Genomic DNA, 20,340 nt, shown 5'->3' with positions numbered 1-20,340 from the left:
TGGACAGATGTCATTAGTCACAATTTATTCTCAAAACAGAGACTTTACTTATGTTGTAGCATACTCCTAGCCAACTTTGTCCTCTATGTATTTTAAAACATGTGGCCAATTCAGGAAAACAATGATCAGAGGCATATCAGAAAGAACCAGCAACAGCAGCTGTAAAGTAATCCTTGCTAGGTGACCCTAATGAGGTCAGGATTTTGCAACTGATTGAAAAATCAAATGAAGTGACACTCAGGGTGATTCAGGATGCTTTACTTTCACAGAAAGGTAAGAATGGGGCCTTCCTGAAGAATTAAAACAACAGTACAACAGTTGGCTTCGTGGTAGTTGTGAGACGTTAAGCACAAATGATGGTGGCTGGCATTCCTCCTAACCCACAGCTGGCCCACTGCACCAACGGGGTTCTTCAGGTTACTTCTTTGCTCCCCCCGGTCAGCAAAACCGTGTTTCCAGCCACAAAGGGATCTGGCTGGTGGCAAAGCTCAAGCCAAATGCACAAAGCAGAGCTCACACTTCACATAAAGCCAATACTTGTATTAACAGTGCAATACTTTACATTCTCATAATAACTAAAGACATCAAGCATTTTTTTAAAGACATTAACTTGAGTATCAACCATTAAAATCTATAGTCATTTGCTTATGCAAAAAAATGAAAAAGTTGAAATAACATGCCTGGAAACTTATCAGGTACATTTATTAAGTAAAAACATTCAAAAAACCATAAAAGTTATATTATTTTTCAACTTCCATATAAAAAATTTGCTTGATTATGTAGTTCCATTCTTGTAGTTCCAGGTTACAACACCTGCAGAAAGACCAGTACAGATAATTTTGTTAGTATCTTCAGAATATTTAGCCATCACAAAGTTTTATGCAAGCTTAACATGCAGAAGATTAATCTGCCTCCAGTTTGAATAGGCTGAGCTTTCAATCATTATCACGTTTTGGGTCAAATAGCACTACTATGTTACTGACAAGGCTACAGGACATTCTCCTTTCCCAGGAAGAGGTTAAAGTCTACAATAAGATGCCTGCACACAAGCTGTACTTCGAGCTTATTTATGTAACCTAAATTTTCAGTTATGCAGGCTTAACATGACTTCACAACAGGATCAAGCTAAGCCAGCCCACAGTTGCTTTTACCACCACTGCCCAGGACTGTGATTCAAATATATTCAGATTTTCTTTAAATTGCTGTCAACAGGACTGAGCAAGTTTCGTTAAACTACCTACTGCCTTTAAGAGTATTACGAGTATTAGAAAAGCTGAGATTAACAAGACAAGTATAAATCTTGCCCATTAAAGTAGCCCACTGTGTGTACAAATGATCCAAACAAGACCATTTCAAATTACACACTAAGAACTTCTTGTTGCCACCTATGAAGTGGTGGAAACAGCAAAACAAAACCAAGATTCCTCAAGAGAATCTTATCAATAGTTCTAGTGCTACTCTTACCTGAGTTACGAGCCCATTTTCTCCTCTATCTTTTAAAAATCTGAATAATGTTTCAGCCTGAAGAAAAAACAAAGTTGAGACAGGTTTAAAACTTCAGTAACCTGTTGAGCAAATGACGTAAGAAATGAGAACTATTCAGTAGCTGAAACATATATGTAGTAAAAGACAGCAATCATCAGCTTAATGGATTTACCTGAAGTGCCATTACAATATGCAGTTCAAATTTAAATAAAGGACAATTACATTACAAGATTTCTCATTTTTACATTCTTCCTTAGGTGGTTTTTTCATAAGTTCTGCCTGTCAGACCTCATAAATCAGATCTCACATTAAAATCAAGTTCATCTTAAGCTACTCAACAGACATCCAGATTGCTTTGAGTATCTGAAAGGACAGAGATTGAACAACCTCTCTGGACAACCTGTGCCAGTGCACCACCACCCCCCCTCCCCCAAAGGATGCTCTTCATCCTGCCTTCACAGCTAGAACAAACCCATGGCAGATGCAGATGCTAGTATGGAAATTCATATCTTGTTTTAGTCTTCCGAACTATTTTAAAATGAAAAAAAAAAATGGAAGAACATCCAGTATCTGGCTTTTTCCTTCCATTTTTATTTCTTTTTTTTTATTTTATTTTTTATTTTTATTTATTTATTTTTTATTATTTTATTTTATTTTTATTCTTTTTATTTCAGCAAGAAACAAAAATTTTGACATAGATGTCTGCAGCAAAGTATAGTTTATCATCAGAAAACAACTAGGTTTATTCCCCAGAATAGGAAGTCAGCATCATACTCTCAAGTAAAAATCAGATCAAGTAGACCAATTTATCATTTACCAGTCACCTGCCCCACCTTACCAAAGGTAAGTGTGCTACCTAGCATTTATCAGCCTAATTTAGTACATACCTATATAATAAAGCTTTGCCTTTGTTGTTTGCTATAGAGAAAAATCCACTTCTAGGAGAAAAGTCCATAGACTGAGTAAGATAAATTTGTTTTCTTCTGAACACTGGGAAGTTTGAGAATACAGTATATGACGGAATGTGTATCTATGAAGAAATACGTAACTCATCAGTTGGGAACAAAAAAAAATTAAAGTAAAAATTAAACGTTTAAGTTCAACATTGATTTCAAATGATCAGTTCTATTCCCATCCTACCCCACTCTAGGTAGTGTTCTACTGAAGAAACAAGGTGCAGGGAACACACTAAGAAACCATTTATTGCACCTAATTTATTTTTGAGTAATTACATCTAAAGAGTAAAAATATTTTACTTCCAAATCCTCAGATTAATTGATCAGATCTACTGTTGACCAGAATTCTGACAAGGCTAGCAGAATTCTGAATGAGCTAGTACCACACAGTAGGACTGTAACAGTTAACAGATACTGAAAAATCAGATTTGTTGCTAAGTTGTTGTATTTACAACACTGTAAAAAAAAGCATTTTAAAGAGAGAAAAATAACAGGTGAATTAGGTGAATTAGACTACATTCAGAACGTGCTTCAAAGAAAAAAATAATTTTCTTAGATGTACAGTGCCTTGTACACATCCTGATCTGCTCTGTCTAGCAAATTCTGCAGTACACGTATCTATCTACTCAGTATCAGTTTTATTACATCAGCAGGAAAATTTTTCCACCAAGATACCATGCAAGAAGCTGAACATACCAATTTGACAGCCTCATCAGCTTCATTGGAAGCCACAGCCAAGATTTCCGTGGTGGGACTGAAGGTCACAGATGTAGCAGATGTAACTAAATTCATTATGGCTTTAACTGGTTTAGGATTATTTTCTTTGAGACAGACATCAGTAGTATATAAGTTTACAACTCCAGAAACTGAACTAAAAAGAGAAATTAACAGACTATATCAAGAAATAGTATCTACAGTACATATTCATTTGTTATCCATAGCCAACGTTCAACTTAAGAAGATCAGTTTGTAATATTTTGTTTGAAGCTTGCAGTTTGCTTTAAAGTTTGCAACAGTATTTAGTGGAGGGTTGCAAGGGGCAGGTGGGGTATCTGAGACACTTAACTGGAGATACTTCATTAACTGGTCTGTTATATGAATTCAAAGCAGTGACAGCTTACTATCAAAGATTCAGAAATCATTTAGAGTTCTTTTGTGTTTGCTTTTATACAAAATACAACAACTAAAAACACCCTCTGTGCAGAGCAACTCTACTTAAAAATCCTCTTCTGCAGTGGGCTAAGAAAACGCATGCTGTACTTAAATATTTTGCAGTCTCATTGTAACGAATTGATACCACTAGCTGAAGTTGCATCTCAGCAAGCTTATTTCAGAAACACTTTCAAGCAGCATTAAGGCTCTGTTGGTGCAGCTGAGTTAAGACATCTTTTAAAGTGATAACATGTTCTCTTACAGCAACCAAATCAGAAGTATAAGAGTAAACTAGAAAAAAAGGTGAAAGAAATGGGGCACCAAACTGACATCTGTACTACATGTTATGCAATTTCACTCAGTATGATTTTAAAATTAACTGCTAGACCTATTGCAAGGCAACAGTAATACATTAAGAGTGATACCAGTATTCAGTGTGTATGGTATTTTATATATACATGGAACAAAAAAAATGATTATCATAGAAAAGGCAATGGTTCATCCATTCACCTCTACTGGAGCTTCATTAAAAGTGAACTTTTTCTGTATTCCTGCACTCCTACTAGCCCCAAATAAACTTACTGAAGAGCTTCGAAATGAGATAGAAAGAAACAAACATCCACGTTACTCACCCACATGCCACATATTGGTTATTTTTTGAAACAGCAATACACTTTCCTTCCAAAGAACCTTCATCTTCAAATTTGTGTAGACACTTTCTGCTTCTTACATCCCAAATGAAAACTTCACCTTCCTCTGCAGAATGAAATCGAAGATTATAGAAGCCATGTATACAGAAGACACATTCATTTGTCTGTCTTGATAAAATAAATTTCAGAAAAAGACAGCTGTTAACTCATTTACAAGTATCAAATATAGGATTTCTTTAATCTAAGAATATACTAAAGCAGTTCATTTTTTACATGATTGATCACTTAGTTTGCCAATTAACTTGGCAAAACAGTTGATTTACAAAGAATAATATAAATGGAATTACAATCAGCGCTATTAGGGAGAACACTTACTTGAATAGCTATATATTTTACTGCTGTCTGAAGTGAAAGCAGATGCAGTGGATCTTCCATTTACCTTCATAGTGCTGATCAGTTCCTTTGTCTGTAGGATGAAATTAACAGTGGTGACTATGAATCTGGCATTTCAACACTTGTTTTTGCTCCCTCGCAGAGGGATCTTACTACATAAAGGAAATGAGCTTTATTTTATAAAGGTATTTTTCCTAGTTATTTCCAAGTTGCTATCATATAGCAATTTCCAGGTGCTATGATATGGCATTTTAAAATATAACTGAAAAAAGTTCTAGATTCATTATGAATCACAGTAGACAGAATAATGCATGACAAAGGTACACCAACACACGCTAGTGCTATTCCAAAAAAAAAAAACAAGTCCTATTATCATCCACCCTCAGATTCCTGTTTCCATACTGAGGCCATTAATTTTGTTAGCAGTGTTCGTGCAATCAGATGAAACATATCATTGACATATAATTTTCTTTTTAATAGAACAGCAACAAAAAAATCCATGATACTCTGGATTTAACTACATCACCAGTCCCAAAGACAACTTCACTGAGAAAATTCTAAACATCCCCAAATCATTTTCTAATGCTACAGGTAGTTAATAGCTCACTCACAAAGGCTGTCATAGTACATCATACCTGTTTTAACTAAAAAGCTAGATTGCAAGCAGACTTAAAAGGAAAAGTGTACCAAGAAACTGAAGTTACATGCATTACGGAAATAAAAACCACCTTCATTGACAGCAAGTGAAGATAACCTGAAGTTCCAGTTAGAAGCATAAATGATCCATCTGGAGAGACTTCAAAGTTTTTGACAAATTTGTCCTCCATGCCTTTAAAAAGAGAATTAGATCATCATGCTGGCACAATTTATTCTTTCTCCTTAACTTTCACACCTACAATGAATAGGAGCAAGACCTGATTGTACTTTAGCTTTTTGGTTCTGTAATATACTGTCCCCATAAATAACATTATTAGTTAGATATCACACAAACCTAGGGCTATATCCTTGACAAACTAAAGCTAAACATACTCTAGTAAGTATCGCTACCTCCAACAATTCATTACACTTCCTTTTAAAGCAAATTCATATGCCATCTAAATGGCAGTTATGTCTATTTAACAATACTGAAAACACTTAAAGGACTAACAAACATACCTCTTACTTGATGTATAGGAATAATGCTTCCACCCATCATGTCGTACACGTAAAACATTTTATGATGAGTACCAGTGGCTATAACTTGTTCTCCATCAGCACTGAAACGAGCTTTATAGATCGGAAAACTCTCTAAATAGATGCTCTGTATTTTTGGATTCCTTATACCATCAACCTTCAATAAAAACATCATCACATTAAGGAACATACCAAATAGTTCTACAGAGTAAATTCTTATTGACTCACCGGTATAAAAGAAAGTAAAAATACACCAGTTGGAGATGAGTCTCTCCCTTTCTTCCAAATTTACAAATAGCCCACGTCTCACCCCTCACCCTATACACTAGGCACTCCCAGCCTTCCCAGATTACTTCTTAGCCTTCCTGCCTAGCCCATGCTTTGTTCAAACTGTAATTTCTAACACACTTTTCCAAATGGAAATGTTTGCTTTGCATTCTCCTCTCCTGCAGACTTGTGGAAGTCAAATTCAACTTGTGTCTTTGACCACTTCCCTGATGCTGGGCCACACAGAAAGTTCCTAACAGTTATGATTTTTAGTGTTCAGAGGAGCAAGACAGGAGTGTCCCAGGACTTCCTTCTGCAGTACAGCATCTCCATCCCCAAAATAATTTCTCAGCAATATTACAATTGTAAATGTAAGTGGATTGCTCCTCACTACAGGTTTTACAAACAACTTAAGAAAAAACAAACACCACAACCTCACCAGCCCTTGTTACTCATCAACTAAAAAGCCTCATAGAACTAATTTACTTATACTCTGCAAATAGTTGGTATGAAGTCACTGATTGAAATCTTCCACTGAAATCTTCCCAAAAAATCCAATTCCATTCTAATCACAGACATTACAACCACTCTGTGCATGCCACCGTAGGAAGAATGAAAAGCAAGTTTATCATCCCAAGCTATTTCAGGTACATTCAACGAAAGAGTATTGGGTACTAGTGGCCATCTACATCATGTAAATTGAAATTCTTCACCTGAAAGAGTGACACAGATCGATCACGTCCAGCAGTCATAACAACTTGAGCAGACGGATGGAACTGCACAGTTGACAGTTTTCCATCAGCAAGACGTTCCTGATTAGCAGGCAAGCAGCTCTTCATCTAGGAAACAGATCAAGCAGTTTGAAAAAACAACTAAGTTTATGCATTTATTTATGCTGATGAACAGTCAACTTATTTATTCTTTGTTCTACAAGAGATCTCAAACCCTATGCTGACATTTAGGCAACAGATACAAGCAGAACTCACACACACAGTAAGCTTGGTAAGCTGTTTCCACATGGCAGATATAATAAAAAGCTAGTTGGACTACTAGTTGTAGTAGAAAGCCTATGTAAAACTCTTCATTCTCACTACCTGAAATAATTGCAAATGAGATGACAAAGAAAATGATTGTAAATGAAATTATGTAAGAAAATCTTAAGGCTCACTTTTCAAAAACCACTTCAATAACCTCAAAGTTATGGGAGATTTCCATCCTTCCCACACAGATTGAAATCCCACTACCAGACATTATTTAAGAATACATAAAGTAATCCCTGCGGCAAACAATACACCTCAATTTGTTTCATGCTTTCATAAGGTGACCTATCAAGTTGTGTAAATACTGAAACATTACAATTACAGAAACAAACAAGAAACTCATGCAATCACTGCCCAAAGAGCAAAAAAGCAAAGCGTGTATATTTTGCACCTCAGACTAAGGTGCACAACCAGGCTTGCCTTTACCTCCAAAATACCTCTTGGCAGGGATTCCGAGGTTGATATGAAATTACCAGTTCTGCATAGCAGATCATCATCATCATCACTGCCACCTAATTAAAACAAAGCATATTGAAAAGGTTAATTCACCAAACACTCACAGATCACAATCTATAAATTCCTTACAGAAACAATAAAACAAATCAAAGCATGCTAAAGGAAACAGATCTGATTAAGCCAGCATATCAACACATCACAGAAATCGACCAAACATCAAACAATCATTTTTTAAGCAGCTGAATAGGAAAGCACAGAAAGGCACGTTAGGGTTGTAATGGGTTTCTTTACTATCACTTGTAGTCATCTTGGATTTCTTCCTGTTTTCTCTGTCAGCCCAGGCAGGAACTCCTCCCATAGCTCGCTGAAATCTAGCAAGATAATGGTGAGGGGAGAGAAGGAAGAAATCTTTTAACACAATTATTTCTTTCTACACATTAGATACGTGTATGTCTTGCAACACACAGTTAAAAATTTGCAAGATTACTTTCACTTAAAATGCTATGCAAAGCTCACCTCAAATTTCATTCAGCTTCCTTTATTCATGTAACTAATATAATAAAATAACATAATAAAATAGCTTCCTTTATTAGTGCTAACTCATAGAATGTGATTGTAAAGCAAAATTGATACCAATCATTAAGGCACTGTTCTTCAGAGCGATGCACGCTTCAGCTGAAGCCCATCTGTATTTCTACATCATTATGCTATTGCTATTCTTTCTTATATTCCTTACTAAATTCAGGTATTTTGTCACCCTAATTAAAACACAACAAGTCTCTACAAATAGCTTTTGGTATAATTTATTAGAAGAATTAGTTTATCTCTACAAAAACAAGCACTAAATAACGAAGAAAAACCCAATTCACATTTTATTTACTACTACTCTCAGTATTATTTTTGGATATAAAAATACCAGAAGCACCATAAGAAGCACTAGCTCTAAACAACTCACATTAACACAATAACATTTCCATGGAGAGCAGTCCACAACGGGACTTAGAAAACCACACACTCTTAATTTAATAAAGCTTGCCAGAGAAGTATTAATGATACTCACTGCTCTTCAAGTCTTATTTTCAGCTTTTTCTTGGTAAGAATTTTCTCAGCATCACTTTTCATCAAATCTCTCCTGTACCTGTGTGTCATATCAATCCTAGGGAACAAAAACACACAAAACACGAAGATCATTCCCACTGAAGCCCCTTATAGCCACTCCTACCCGCGAGCTTGAACTTACTTTTCCTCAGCTTCATCATCCTCATCCACCCAGGCCGGCGCTTTAGACACGAAAGTGCTTTTCGCTTCGTTCTCTACCTCCGAATCACTGGAGTCTCTGAGAAGGCTTCCTCCCTCTGTAGCAGCGTGCTGGAAACAACCGAGCGGGCCCTTTTAGCCCAGCCGCGGGGCGACGACCGCCCCTCGGGGGGGACCCGCAGACGGAAAGGTGCCGCCACCGCAGCTCCCGCCCGCTCCCCGGCCCTACCTGCCGCGGGCCGGCCAGGCGCTGCAGCAGCTCGCCCTCCTCGGCGGCGAGGCAGTCCCCGAAGAGCAGCTCCTCCAGCTCCCGCTCCGCGCCCGTGGCTCCGGACAGGGCCCGCAGATGCCGGCCGCGCCGCGCCGCCTCCTCCGCCTCCAGCGCCGCCGCCTCCTCCTCCTCCGCGCGCCGCCGGAGCTGCTTCGCCATCTTCTTCTTCTTCTTCTTCTTTTTACCGCTGCCGACTTGCGTCTTCCCCACCGACAGCTTCAGCGGCCCCGCCCGCCGCGGCCCGGCCGCCCCCCCGCGGGCCGCCCCCGGCCCCGGCCGCATCGCTCCTCACGGGGCCGCCGCGCGCACCGACCGGAAGCGGAAGCCCTGCTGGCTGCTCGCGTGCGGACCACCCACGTGACCGCCCCACCTCCCCTCCCGATAGGCCCCCGCCGCTGCGCCTCCCTCTCCCCTCGCTCGGCCCACGTGAGTCCGGCTGCAAGGCGTGGTCACGTGGCCTTCTTTCTTTGCCTCCCTTTCGCCCCGCCTGCCCCGCGTCCCACGTGACTCAGAGGCGGTCGGGCCGCACCACTGCGTGCGTGGGGAAGTGCTGCACCCCGGGGCGCGACAACGAGCAGCTTTCCTCCTCAGCTCAGCAGCGATCCCGCATTCCCCACCACCCGTCATAAAACTAAAGCAGTCCCAGTCTGGGCTGCTCCTCCCTTTCATCTCTTTCTCATTCTCTCTCCCCCCCAGCTTCTAAATGGTTTCCCCCACAGGCTGGGAGGGGGTACGGCGAGCGAGGCAGCCCCATCCCGCGGGGCGCCCAATGAGGGCGCGCGGGGGGCGGGGCTCGGCGCCTGCGCAGTGCGCGCCCGCTCATGTTGTTGCCGTCCCGGCGCAGGGCGCGGGGCCCCGCTCCCCCGGCGCGGCGCTGAACTCCGCGGGGCCGCCCCGGGGCCCCGGCAGGGGCGGGTGGCGGGGGCTGCGGCTGGGGCTGGGGGCGCCCTGAGGGCCGAGCCCAGCCGAGGGGGCCGTGGCGGCCGCTGCCTGCTGCCCGCCAGGGCCTGATGGAAGACACAAAGGAGCTGGTGAGTGCCGGGGGCTGGCGGGGGGAGAGGCGCCGCGGGGAGCCCCCGTGGTCCGCGGGGTGCGGAGCGGGGCTGGGGAACGGGGTGGTGGGGAGAGGGGGGCTCCGAGGGGGGCTGTGAGAGAGGGGAGCAGCGGGGGAGGAGGGGGAGACCTCCCCTCCGTCGTGATCCCCCTCCTCTGTCGTAATCCTCCCCCTTTGTCGCGATTCCCTCCTCTGCCGCGACCACCCACACGCTGTGACCCACTCTTCTGTCGCGACCCTCTCTGTGTCGCGATCCCCCCCAAGTCGCGGCTGTGTTGTTGTTGTGGCTTTGTTCCCGACCCGTGCCGCAAACCCGTGCGACCAGTTTCGCTTTCAGGTCGGTGCTGGAAGGGTTCGCAAGGGTTCTGTCAGCCCGGTTCTGTCAGGTCCTGGGGGGAGCGGCCGCGTGTGAAAAAGCGACTCCTTTAACAAAAAAAAAAAAGTTTAAAACCTGGGTGGCAGCCGTTGGGATCCTTAACTTCCAATCCCAGTCAACACTCTGAAAGCTGCAGGGCAATTCTCTGTGGTTTAAATGCAGATTGTTTTGCATGTGTGAGGAGCTGCGTTTATTTGTTTGCTCGTTACAGCTGCTTGGAGCAGTCCGGTCCTGACTTGTAGGGAGCAGAGTAAAAAGGGTATGGGAGAGACTAATCTGGAGCTTTAAATGGGATCTAAAAGTGTATTCTTCACAAAAGCCAACAAAGTTGATAGGTGTGTGCAGTTGTCTTTGCTTGTTAGTTCTGCCTAGGGATGGGTTTGAGGAAGCGCGTAGCCTAAGCTGTAGGGCAGCACAGCTGAGGTAAAAACTCCCCTAGGTGGATGTCACTGCTTATGCCACAAGAATGGTTCAGGTGTTCTTGAGAGCGTGGAGACCTGTACACATACGAAAGGCTTGTAGCTTGAAAATAAGAATTATCTTCATTTTTGCTCCCTAAAGAGCTAGACGATGTTAGTGGTGTTAATAATGTTTACAAAAGAAGTTCCTCCTCATTAGCTTTCAGTTCTCTTACCTTCTAAAATTTAATTTAATTTTGCAAGGTTCTTGATACCTTCTGCAAACTACTCCAACATACCTTCACTTCTCAGGTAAGTCGGCACACATCAGACACGTGTGATGTTTTTGCTGAATCCAGCTTTGAGCACATAGAAGGAATTCAGGTGTAGCACACCATGGTTTTGGGTTGGTGTTGGGTTTTTGGTTTGTTTTTGTTTTTTAATGTTAACAGGATGGTTAAAACAAAGTATTTGCCTTCTAGACTTTGCCTCTTCTGGGTAATCCTGTATATAAGAGCTTTGTAAACACATAATGGAATTTGTAACAGATTTTCATTTTTTTTTCAAAACTCAGATATTTCACATATTTACATCACCCCTCCCCCTCCAAATTGCCTGCTAATTTGATATATTTTTTTGTAAAAGAGTCTCCCCTCTTGTGTGAAACCCCCTGGGGAAGAGGCTATCGACAAAACCATTGGCAAACAGCAGAAACTGGCTTCAGACAAAATGCTGTCATACATAGCAAATGAAGAGACAGGAAAAACATTTCTGTAATTTTCCAGCTGAGATTTTACTTATAATAAGAGTGGAAGGCACATTTCCAGATAGAGGTGAGTTGCTTATATAAAAAAAGTAAGTTTGGTCGGTTCTGATTTCCAGGAATCCCAAGATGTTTAGCTTTGGAGTTTTCTGTTTGTTTATTTTTAATGAAAGCTGAAAGTGTGTTTTCTTTAAATTGGTACTGTGTTTGATTTTTCCTTTTTTGTCACACTCAGGCACAAGTAGATCTTCAGTTCTGTCAGGGGTGAGCTAGTATTACTGCACTGAAGTACTCTGGCCAACTTAAGTTCAGAAGAGTTGTAATAAATAAGTTCTGTCGTCTTGGTGCCTTAATGCTGATATCCAGAGCTAAAACTGAGCTTGTGGCATAAAACATCAATGAATGAATTTAAAAACCATGCGTCAAATTTAATACCGACTTCGAAGTATACTATGGGAAACGTACGATCTGTTAAGGATATGTGATTTAAGTAAACGTGACTTATCACAGACCCATGGCCTGAAGGTTATAATGACCTCATTGTTGACCTTGGCCTCAAATACCATCTGCTCCAACTTCTGTCACGTTTCTGGGAGTCAGATCTGAGTATTGAAAGAGATGCCTATCTGTGTAGGTGCCGGCAGGCTTCCGTTAAGCTACAGCTCTCCTACTCAGTTCTAAATTGCTGCCTTTCTGAATTCAAGCACCAAATTGATTCAGAAGTACTGACAAACGTTTTGAGCAGGTTGAGACCTTTCTGTGATTTTGTATCAGTCTCCTTTTGCCGAGGTTTGCTTACTTGGAGGCAAGGGGGTTGGTCACTTAATAACGGGGTAAAATTTCTATAGCAAGTTCTCGCCTTCAAAAACACTTTCTCCTAAATTTTGCTGATACTCGACCATAGTTTTCATTGAACCACTAAAGCAATCTCCTGAGTAAGTATTTGATGTCTAATTAACATTAAATGGTTTTATTTTGTGATTTGGCCCTGCATTATCCGCCCTTTGTGACCAACTTTTTGTACTGAAAAAGTAGTTGCTATTCTCCGAGAGCGTATGCTGTAATGTGCTGACTAAAATCAACTGTGTAACTATATGCTAAAGGAGTGAGAAACTGGTTATTAATCATATTTGTTTAGAGTTGCCTTCCTGCTTTTAAGGAAACCGGTTTCCTTAACTATATTCTTTTATCATGCCATTTGCCTTGTGTAATAGTTAATTAAGAGTATTTCTTAAAAATACATCGTTGCCAAGTACTCACAGGGGGGAGAGGAAGAACAGGAAAATGGGAAGTTGGGCATAATAAGAAAGTTTTTTAGGGTTCCTTTCTCCACCCACCCCTTCAGTAAGAACTATGCAAGAAACCCCCAAGCAAATAATCGTGCAGACTTGGATTTGCCAGTCCTGCTTCGCCTAGATCTTGTGTCGCTCTGTCTAAAAAGCTTTCCTGTTGAGGAGCTGGTAATCTTACTAGGAAAATAAGCTTAGCCAGTATACCTAAATGTTTGGCCTGTATGCGTATTGCTTCTGCTCACTGACCTACTGGGTTATCCTGTAGTGCAGCAGCTACTGCTCTTTGGCTAATGACCGGTTGCGCGGCTCTGAGGCTTATGGCGAGCCAGGCCTCCTCTCCTGCTCGGAGCAAGCTTTGCAGATAGGCAGGGTGCATTCCCTCACGTTAGGAGGTGAAGAGCACTAATCTGTTTCAGTTTTGAGGGAAAGGTAATTTTCCTCCTCAATGTCATTTTTCATGCTAAATTCAAGCTCCTGGATCCATCCTTTTCTTTTATGTCTGTATTTTGAAACATGTTGATTGATCTTGTTACGGTTGTAATTGTTGGATCGAGTTCCTGATACTGTCTCTAGTAGCCGGAAAATGAATTTTAGGAGAAAGATTACCAAATGTTGATTATTAAAGCCTGTAAATATAAAATTTAAGCTTACTCCCCCTCTGCTCACAGTGGTGACCCACAGTTCTGTGGTTATGACAGACCACTTCGGTGCTGTAACTAACATGCTACTTATTTGGGTGGAGGACTGCATTCTCACGGACAGTGTGTCTCAAAATCCAGTGGGACCACCTGGTAGAGTGTAAGCTGCTCTCTCCGAGGCTTCCATTCACAGAGGTGCTGCAGGTAGCAGCTAAGTGCTCCTCTGTCAGATGGTGTGGCTAGTCAGCTGGTAAGGCATGCTGCTGCTCGGCACTTGCAAGAACGCAGCAGGAGTTGCAAGCTGCTGCTGTTACCGAAGCAGATGCCTTTTCCTCAATTATGGTTCTGTTGGAGGTATATGTTGCCCTTTATATAAGGATGCAATTTTTGACCTTTGAGTTGAGAGTTGTACCCTAACTATTTTCTGTTTCAGATATTAGAGCTTGGAAAATAATAGGACCTTTCATTTCGGCAGGAAGGGCTATCAGAGATTCCACACGTTATTCACTTGTTTTTACAAATGCTGTCTCAACATGGGTTGAAAAGAACCTTAGAGGTGTTTATTATCAAAATAGAAGTGTTTTGATGTGCTCTAGCAAAATTCCAGCATAGGTATTTGCATATTTTCTTCCCTAGCTTCCACCTACTTCTATAAACAAAGTAGTTTGTATTTTTTCTGTTGAAAAACTGTATGCTTTCCAAGCTACACAAAATGTATTTTGAGTAATTTCCCAAGAATTACAATCCAGATAATAACTATAAATTAACATTAGGAATGTCCTATGCAAATTATCTGGCAAGCATGCTTATCTTCTGGCAAAAGCTTGGATGAAAATGTTATATAAAAACTATAGTATTATTTTAATCAGTAAAGCTGCTATTTGGAGTTGCTCATAACTTGAGCTGAGACAATTTGACCAAATATAAAGTAAATGGAAAGGTGGAATATGAGACTTCTTTTGACATTTTAGTTAAGCTTAACTAGCTCTTGATGATTGCTCCTTAGAAACCTCTGTAATGCTGAAGAACGATTTTTTTAGAGGTCCCAATTTCTCTAGAGAAATTGAAAATGTTTTCTTTCTCATCTGTGAATATTTTGGCAGAGAGGGCTTGGCAGTGATGCTAAAGTTCTAAATTTATGTGATAGGAAAAATAAAAAATAAAAAAATAAAAAGAGTCAACCGTTCTGTTGTGGTATCTGTGATTGTAATCTTGCACCATGCTTCAGCTTGCCTACAGCAGCCTTTCTTCCTTCCCTCCTGTGCCACTGGAGCTTCAGCTTGCCTCCAGCTTTCCATTTCTGCTCCTGCCCTCGCAGTGGGAGCTGCGCTGGCTCTGGGGTTTCTCTGCTGTGGCGCTGGGAGTTGGTGGGACTGGGAGCGGGCTGTGCTTCTCTTCCTCCTGAGCTGCTCCAGCATTTCACACCCCTGGCAGCAAAGCACTGTGTGAAACAGAAGGGCCGTGTGTGTCCGGAGGTCTCTGGTTTGAAAAGAAAAAGAAGTGTGCTGAGACCACCCTGTGCTGCAGGTTCCACTGAGGGTTGAAGCCCTCCTTTGTGTAGGACAGGACCCTGGTCCCTAAGTGAAATGAGGTCAGCCGATTGACGGAGGATGCATGGATGAGGCTGGATATACTGTCCATGGGCTCTGGTACACCACCAAAATCTGTCCGTAATACCAGGAGGCAACGCGGTGTTACTGCTGTGAATGGTTAGGGTGGTGCTGTGTCTTATTTCCTGGTGGAGGCAATGGTCAAGGAAAGCCAAACTGGGGCATGACAGAGTTTGAGATTCTGGGGAAGGTAACGAGTCTTCATGTTCTGATCTGTAAATTACTGCCACTTTTTGCAGAACACTGTATCCATGGCAACGTGTTCAACTTCTGTCTTAATCTACGCACACGTGCACACAAACGAATAACTGATCTTGCATCTTGCTGGTAATAGTATCAGTGATAGTGTACAGGTAAGGCTTGCTACCAGCGTAGCTTAGGATGAGGTTTTGTTCTGCCCTCTCCTTGCATTTCCTCTGATGATTGCAGCTGTTGTCCTAGCTGCTTCAAGCAGCTCTCAGTTTCTTCAAGGAGATGTGGAGTTATGCCCTGTCCTAAGTTTTGGTTGGTTTTAATATAACTTTGAGTGGTTGGCTGTGGGACGTGTGCACAGTTAACATTACATTGAATTTGTTTAAGTTTCAAAGTGCTTTAAGCGATTTGTGTATCTTATTTTATAATCTTTTACGATTACAGGATGTGGGGTTTGTTTTTTTGTTAGTTGGATGCTAGGATTGAGTCAGTGTGGGAATCAGTTTTCCCTTTTAACTATGAAGAAATCCTTCTATAATAGGACTTAGATTGAAAAGGAGGATAGAGAATATTATAATAAAAGGATAGCATGGCAGAAAAATGCTTGGATAAAATCCAACAATAAAGATGTTCAGGCATATACTCTCTAGGAAAGGGATTTGGGGAATTACTGTGATGAAATCTTAAAGCTATGAATCCAAATGCAATTTAAGAAGGAAAAGTCCAGTCACATTTCTTTTTGTCTACAGTGATTTTTAAATAAAACTAGCTCTTGGATGGGAGTGGGAAGGAAGTAGAAGCAAAGGCTTTCTTATTTATTTTTCTGTTTTCTTGCTGTAGTTCGTTTCCCTAACTCGTGCTTCCGTTGTAGAATTTTTCTTTTTTTTATTTATTAATACCTCTAATTCTTAGTAGATATTGTTAAGAGTAATGGAAATACTTTGAAATTTCTTTTTTTTTTTTTTTAGCTTGATGGAGGCAGCTCACTTATGTAGCAGTAACCTTGTTTCAGTAGAGCTGTTTAAAATAGTGATCAAGTGAAAGATGTGACTATTACAATGCATGTAGTGGATGTGCATCAGAAAAAGACCAGTTAATCTGTTGTTTATGCTTCTTTAATGTCTTCGGAAATTGCTCAACTGTTTTGCATTCTTCAAATCTGTATGTTTTCACTTGACCTCAGATTTATAGGTTATAGCAAAACTATTATGTAACAGGGTTTTGTAGATGACAGTGGCAAATTAGTCACCTTTCTATCTTTTAGTATTTATTCAGACCCTATTGCCATAGTAACTGAGCTCTTCATAATTGTTAATGTATTAATCCTCAGAACATCCCCGTGAGGTAGAAAAGTATTCCTAGCTCGTCCATGAGAAACTGAATCCTAGGGAAGCTGAGTGATTTATCTGTAACCCTGCAAGCCAGTAGTAGCAGAGAGAGCCTCATTCCTGCTCGGTGGAATAGTGCCCTCCTCATTGAACTGTCTGTTCTCTGCCCAGCTTTCTCAAATGAATGAATTCAGGTGAAATTGGCTGCAGCCATCTGGAAGGTGCTCATTTACATGTAAGATCCGTGTGGCTGTCATTAATCAGCACATCAGGATTAATGAACTCTGAAGATACCAAGAAAAAGGAACGTATGGGCTGATACTGTGTATTCTCAGTGGACCAAGAGAGATTTTTCTTCCTGTTTATCATAATACCAAAAATTGGCTAGTTTTGGCTCTACTAATACTAATTCAATTGGCAATATGTGGCTCATATTTCTGTGCTGATTGAGCAGTTTGTAGTAGTTCTACATTTAAAGGTTGACTTTGACCTTTGAAACTTTTTAAGTTTGCCTTTGATATTTTTTGTATACAGAATGCTCTGGTATTCTTTGTTTTGTTTGCTTTTATTTTTTTATTTCTTTTTTATTATTATTATTATTTTTAGACAGAACATACTTCACGAACAGAAAGGAAAAGACGTGATTCATTCGGGATGTTTGACGGTTATGATAGTTGTAGTGAGGACACCAGCAGCAGCTCCAGTTCAGATGAGAGTGAAGAAGAGGTTGCTCCTTTGCCATCCAGTCTCCCAATCATAAAGAACAATGGACAGGTCTATACTTATCCAGACGGAAAATCTGGCATGGGTAAGTAAGTGGTGTGTGAGTACCGAGACTTTGTTTTTCAACTTCTGCTGTGATTTGTGAGTGTCCAGTCCCAAGTGTTTGTTCCCCATGAAAATTGACCAAAATAGTTGAATGGAAGTGGATTGTTTGGGTTTTGCAAAACTGTAATAAGATAGAATGTGAATCTTGCTGTCAGGAAAGAAATAGTTTATAAACACTTCCCCCCTTATAACATGTATTGTGTATAATATACACACAAGTATGTGTTCTCATGTACATTGTTTTTGTGCTTTGAGCTTTTTTGAAAGTGTCATTCTGTTCTCTTACACTTGGAAGTATATCTGTCTACCCTTTATCTTGTTTATATATACAATATATAAAAATATTTTTCCCAATACTAGGAAAACTTCATTACCACTGCGGTATAAAGCCTGTCAGTGTGTCCCTGTTCACTATTACCTAGCTATGAACTGCAGTTTACCAGAAAAATAAAAGGGCGGGGAGGAGGGGAAAGATTGCTTTTACCAATGGGGAAGAATATTTTGGACGCGATTATTAGTGATTAGCAGAGATTTCTCTGGGTAAAATTTTGGATTTGGTAGAAATGGATCAGTTTGGTGCCACCTACAGGACCTTTCTCATGCTTTGTTCTGAATTTTTACTGTGGCTTTTTTACACCCCAAACATTTTGTTCTTTCTCTCCTCTGATTAGCTACATGCGAGATGTGTGGAATGGTTGGTGTCCGTGACGCTTTTTACTCTAAAACGAAACGCTTCTGCAGTGTATCATGTTCCAGAAGCTATTCATCAAACTCCAAGAAGGCCAGCATTCTGGCCAGACTTCAGGTAGCGGTACAGACACCATTTTCTTTATATACTTATTATAGTCTGTCTTTGTAAAATATGTGCACTTGTAAAACTTGCATGATGTTCTTAAAACAACTAAGTCAAGTTTCTAAACACAGTAAAATTGTCACATAAATGATTTCTAAGCTGAAATTCAAAACCATATCACTAATGAGCAAATTGCTTTGCTCAGCAGAGCAAATTACACAGAATATTGACTCCTTATTTCTGCTGCAGTGGCCAACTTTTATCTGCAGGAAAAAGATCATGCAATCAACAATTAGTCTATATATGTAGTGATTTGAAAGTCCATGCATCTCATCCCCAAGATACTTTCAGGCTTTAGAGAGAATAATGGTTTATTTAGCACTGTCATGTTTTGCTTTTGAGGGTTTTCTTAACTATACAGTCTTACAAAATGGGGTTTGATCTGTTCACTTAAAATATTAATCAAATAATCAGGAAAACATTTCTGTAACATTGAATAAAAGAACTGGAGATGTAGAGAAATATTATATCTTTGCTCATATTCATTGCATATGCAACAAAGGCCAAGAAACTGCATTGATATAAATTAGATTTAAAAAATCTTCCTTCTAACCTGCTTTCCAAAAGTATCTTTTTTTTTCCAGGTAAAATAATGAGTATATATGTTCTTCAAGTTGGAATACTAGTACAAAAGTAGTCTTTCAGGAATTGTTTTCCTGTTGGTGTTTGAATGTCTTTAATATTATATGTAGTTTTGTGGTACTTGGTCAACTTCCATACTATGTTGTGTTAATTTTAGTTAAATCTACCAGAGAAAAATACGTGATAAATTATTTTTAAAACTTAAGTGTTTTTCTTTTTTTTTTCCCCCCCAGTGACTTTTTTCAAAAAAGTTGCATCAGAAATATGCTACAGATCTATGGAAATTTTCGGGTTGGAGTTTGGAAAGGCTTTATTTACTTAGCTTTTTGTTGTTGTTTTAGGGTAAACCTCCAACAAAAAAGGCTAAAGTTCTACAAAAACAACCATTGGTGGCTAAATTAGCAGCATATGCTCAGTACCAAGCAACTTTACAAAACCAGGCAAAGACTAAAGCAGGTAATGGCACATAAACAGCTAAAACAAATTCTGAGCAATACAAGATTTATGTTTCATTAGCAGCTTCCTAAATGAAATAACTTTCTCTTAACAGCTGTCCCTGTGGAAGGTTTCAGCTGGGGTAACTACATTAATAGCAATAGCTTTACAGCAGCTCCTGTCACCTGTTTTAAACATGTAAGTATTTTTCAATGTGTTAGTCTTTTGTGTGTATCTGCATGCATGCATGAGGGAGAGAATCCACATTAATTCTTGAATTTGTTTTTGCAAAACATGCATACCCAAACTTGTTTCCAAGCGTTGGAGTGCGAAACCTGTAAACTGTATGCGTATGACCACTTTTAAATACATATGTATGTTTCTGTTTGTTCTTTAAATCATTCTGAATGCTCTGTTACACTGATCGTGCATGCTTTCACAAAGAAAAAAATAAAAGGAGTCTTAAACACTTGTGAAATTATTTTTAAAACGTTCTGGGCACAAAATTGTGGTATATGCTATAGAGTGTCAAACCAACTAGGTCATGCAATGCTAGATAAAGTTATAAAATACCTTATTAGATTGAGGCTTGCTCCAGTATATAGGAACTGATCTTTCCATTACATATTTGGGTTTGGTATTTTTTTTAATCTTGGTTTTTAGTCATTCTTCCTGTCAGTTGTGCTGCTAGGTAGCGTAGAAATAAAGGAAAATTGAGCCTCTTCATAAATCTGAAATGAAAAAGCATGCTTTTCTTTGCGTTATAATTATGAAGATTCCAAACAAAAGGTCCTCAGTCATTCTTGTCGTGACAGAATGTAGCTTGGGGAATTAGGAAAATATTTATCAACATCTGTCTTTAGTGTGTTTGTTAAAATCCATTGATTACAT

At 40.1% G+C, this 20,340-nt stretch overlaps 2 protein-coding genes across 4 annotated transcripts in view; one reads left to right on the top strand and one right to left on the bottom strand.

The window, feature by feature from the left end:
* Positions 1-242: 242 nt before the first annotated feature.
* On the bottom strand, positions 243-9,397 carry UTP18 (UTP18 small subunit processome component). The gene is made up of 14 exons (XM_035558921.2): positions 9,059-9,397; positions 8,813-8,940; positions 8,633-8,728; positions 7,864-7,943; positions 7,543-7,628; positions 6,790-6,915; positions 5,792-5,966; positions 5,365-5,465; positions 4,619-4,709; positions 4,226-4,349; positions 3,138-3,312; positions 2,373-2,515; positions 1,465-1,521; positions 243-813 (listed from the first exon to the last, which is right to left on the bottom strand). The coding sequence occupies exons 1-13, from the start codon at positions 9,380-9,382 to the stop codon at positions 1,497-1,499; spliced, it is 1,674 nt and encodes a 557-aa protein (XP_035414814.1). The 5' UTR covers positions 9,383-9,397; the 3' UTR covers positions 243-813; positions 1,465-1,496.
* A 646-nt stretch (positions 9,398-10,043) lies between these two features.
* MBTD1 (mbt domain containing 1) overlaps positions 10,044-20,340 on the top strand; it is a 35,545-nt gene continuing 25,248 nt past the window's right edge. The window contains exons 1-6 of one of the 3 annotated variants that reach the window (XM_050714375.1): positions 10,049-10,131; positions 11,574-11,761; positions 17,358-17,559; positions 18,251-18,390; positions 19,356-19,470; positions 19,565-19,647. In XM_050714375.1, coding sequence (XP_050570332.1) covers positions 17,406-17,559; positions 18,251-18,390; positions 19,356-19,470; positions 19,565-19,647 — 492 coding nt within the window. In that variant the 5' untranslated portion in view covers positions 10,049-10,131; positions 11,574-11,761; positions 17,358-17,405. Of the gene's footprint in view, positions 10,132-11,573; positions 11,762-17,357; positions 17,560-18,250; positions 18,391-19,355; positions 19,471-19,564; positions 19,648-20,340 lie in introns of all 3 variants that reach the window. The other 2 variants (XM_035558796.2, XM_035558795.2) reach the window with 2 other exon arrangements.

The sequence above is a fragment of the Cygnus atratus genome, chromosome 18 (assembly GCF_013377495.2).
Source record: "Cygnus atratus isolate AKBS03 ecotype Queensland, Australia chromosome 18, CAtr_DNAZoo_HiC_assembly, whole genome shotgun sequence".
Lineage (NCBI taxonomy): Eukaryota > Metazoa > Chordata > Aves > Anseriformes > Anatidae > Cygnus > Cygnus atratus.
Note: the sequence above shows the minus strand (reverse complement) of the source record. Positions and strands in the feature narration are given on the sequence as shown.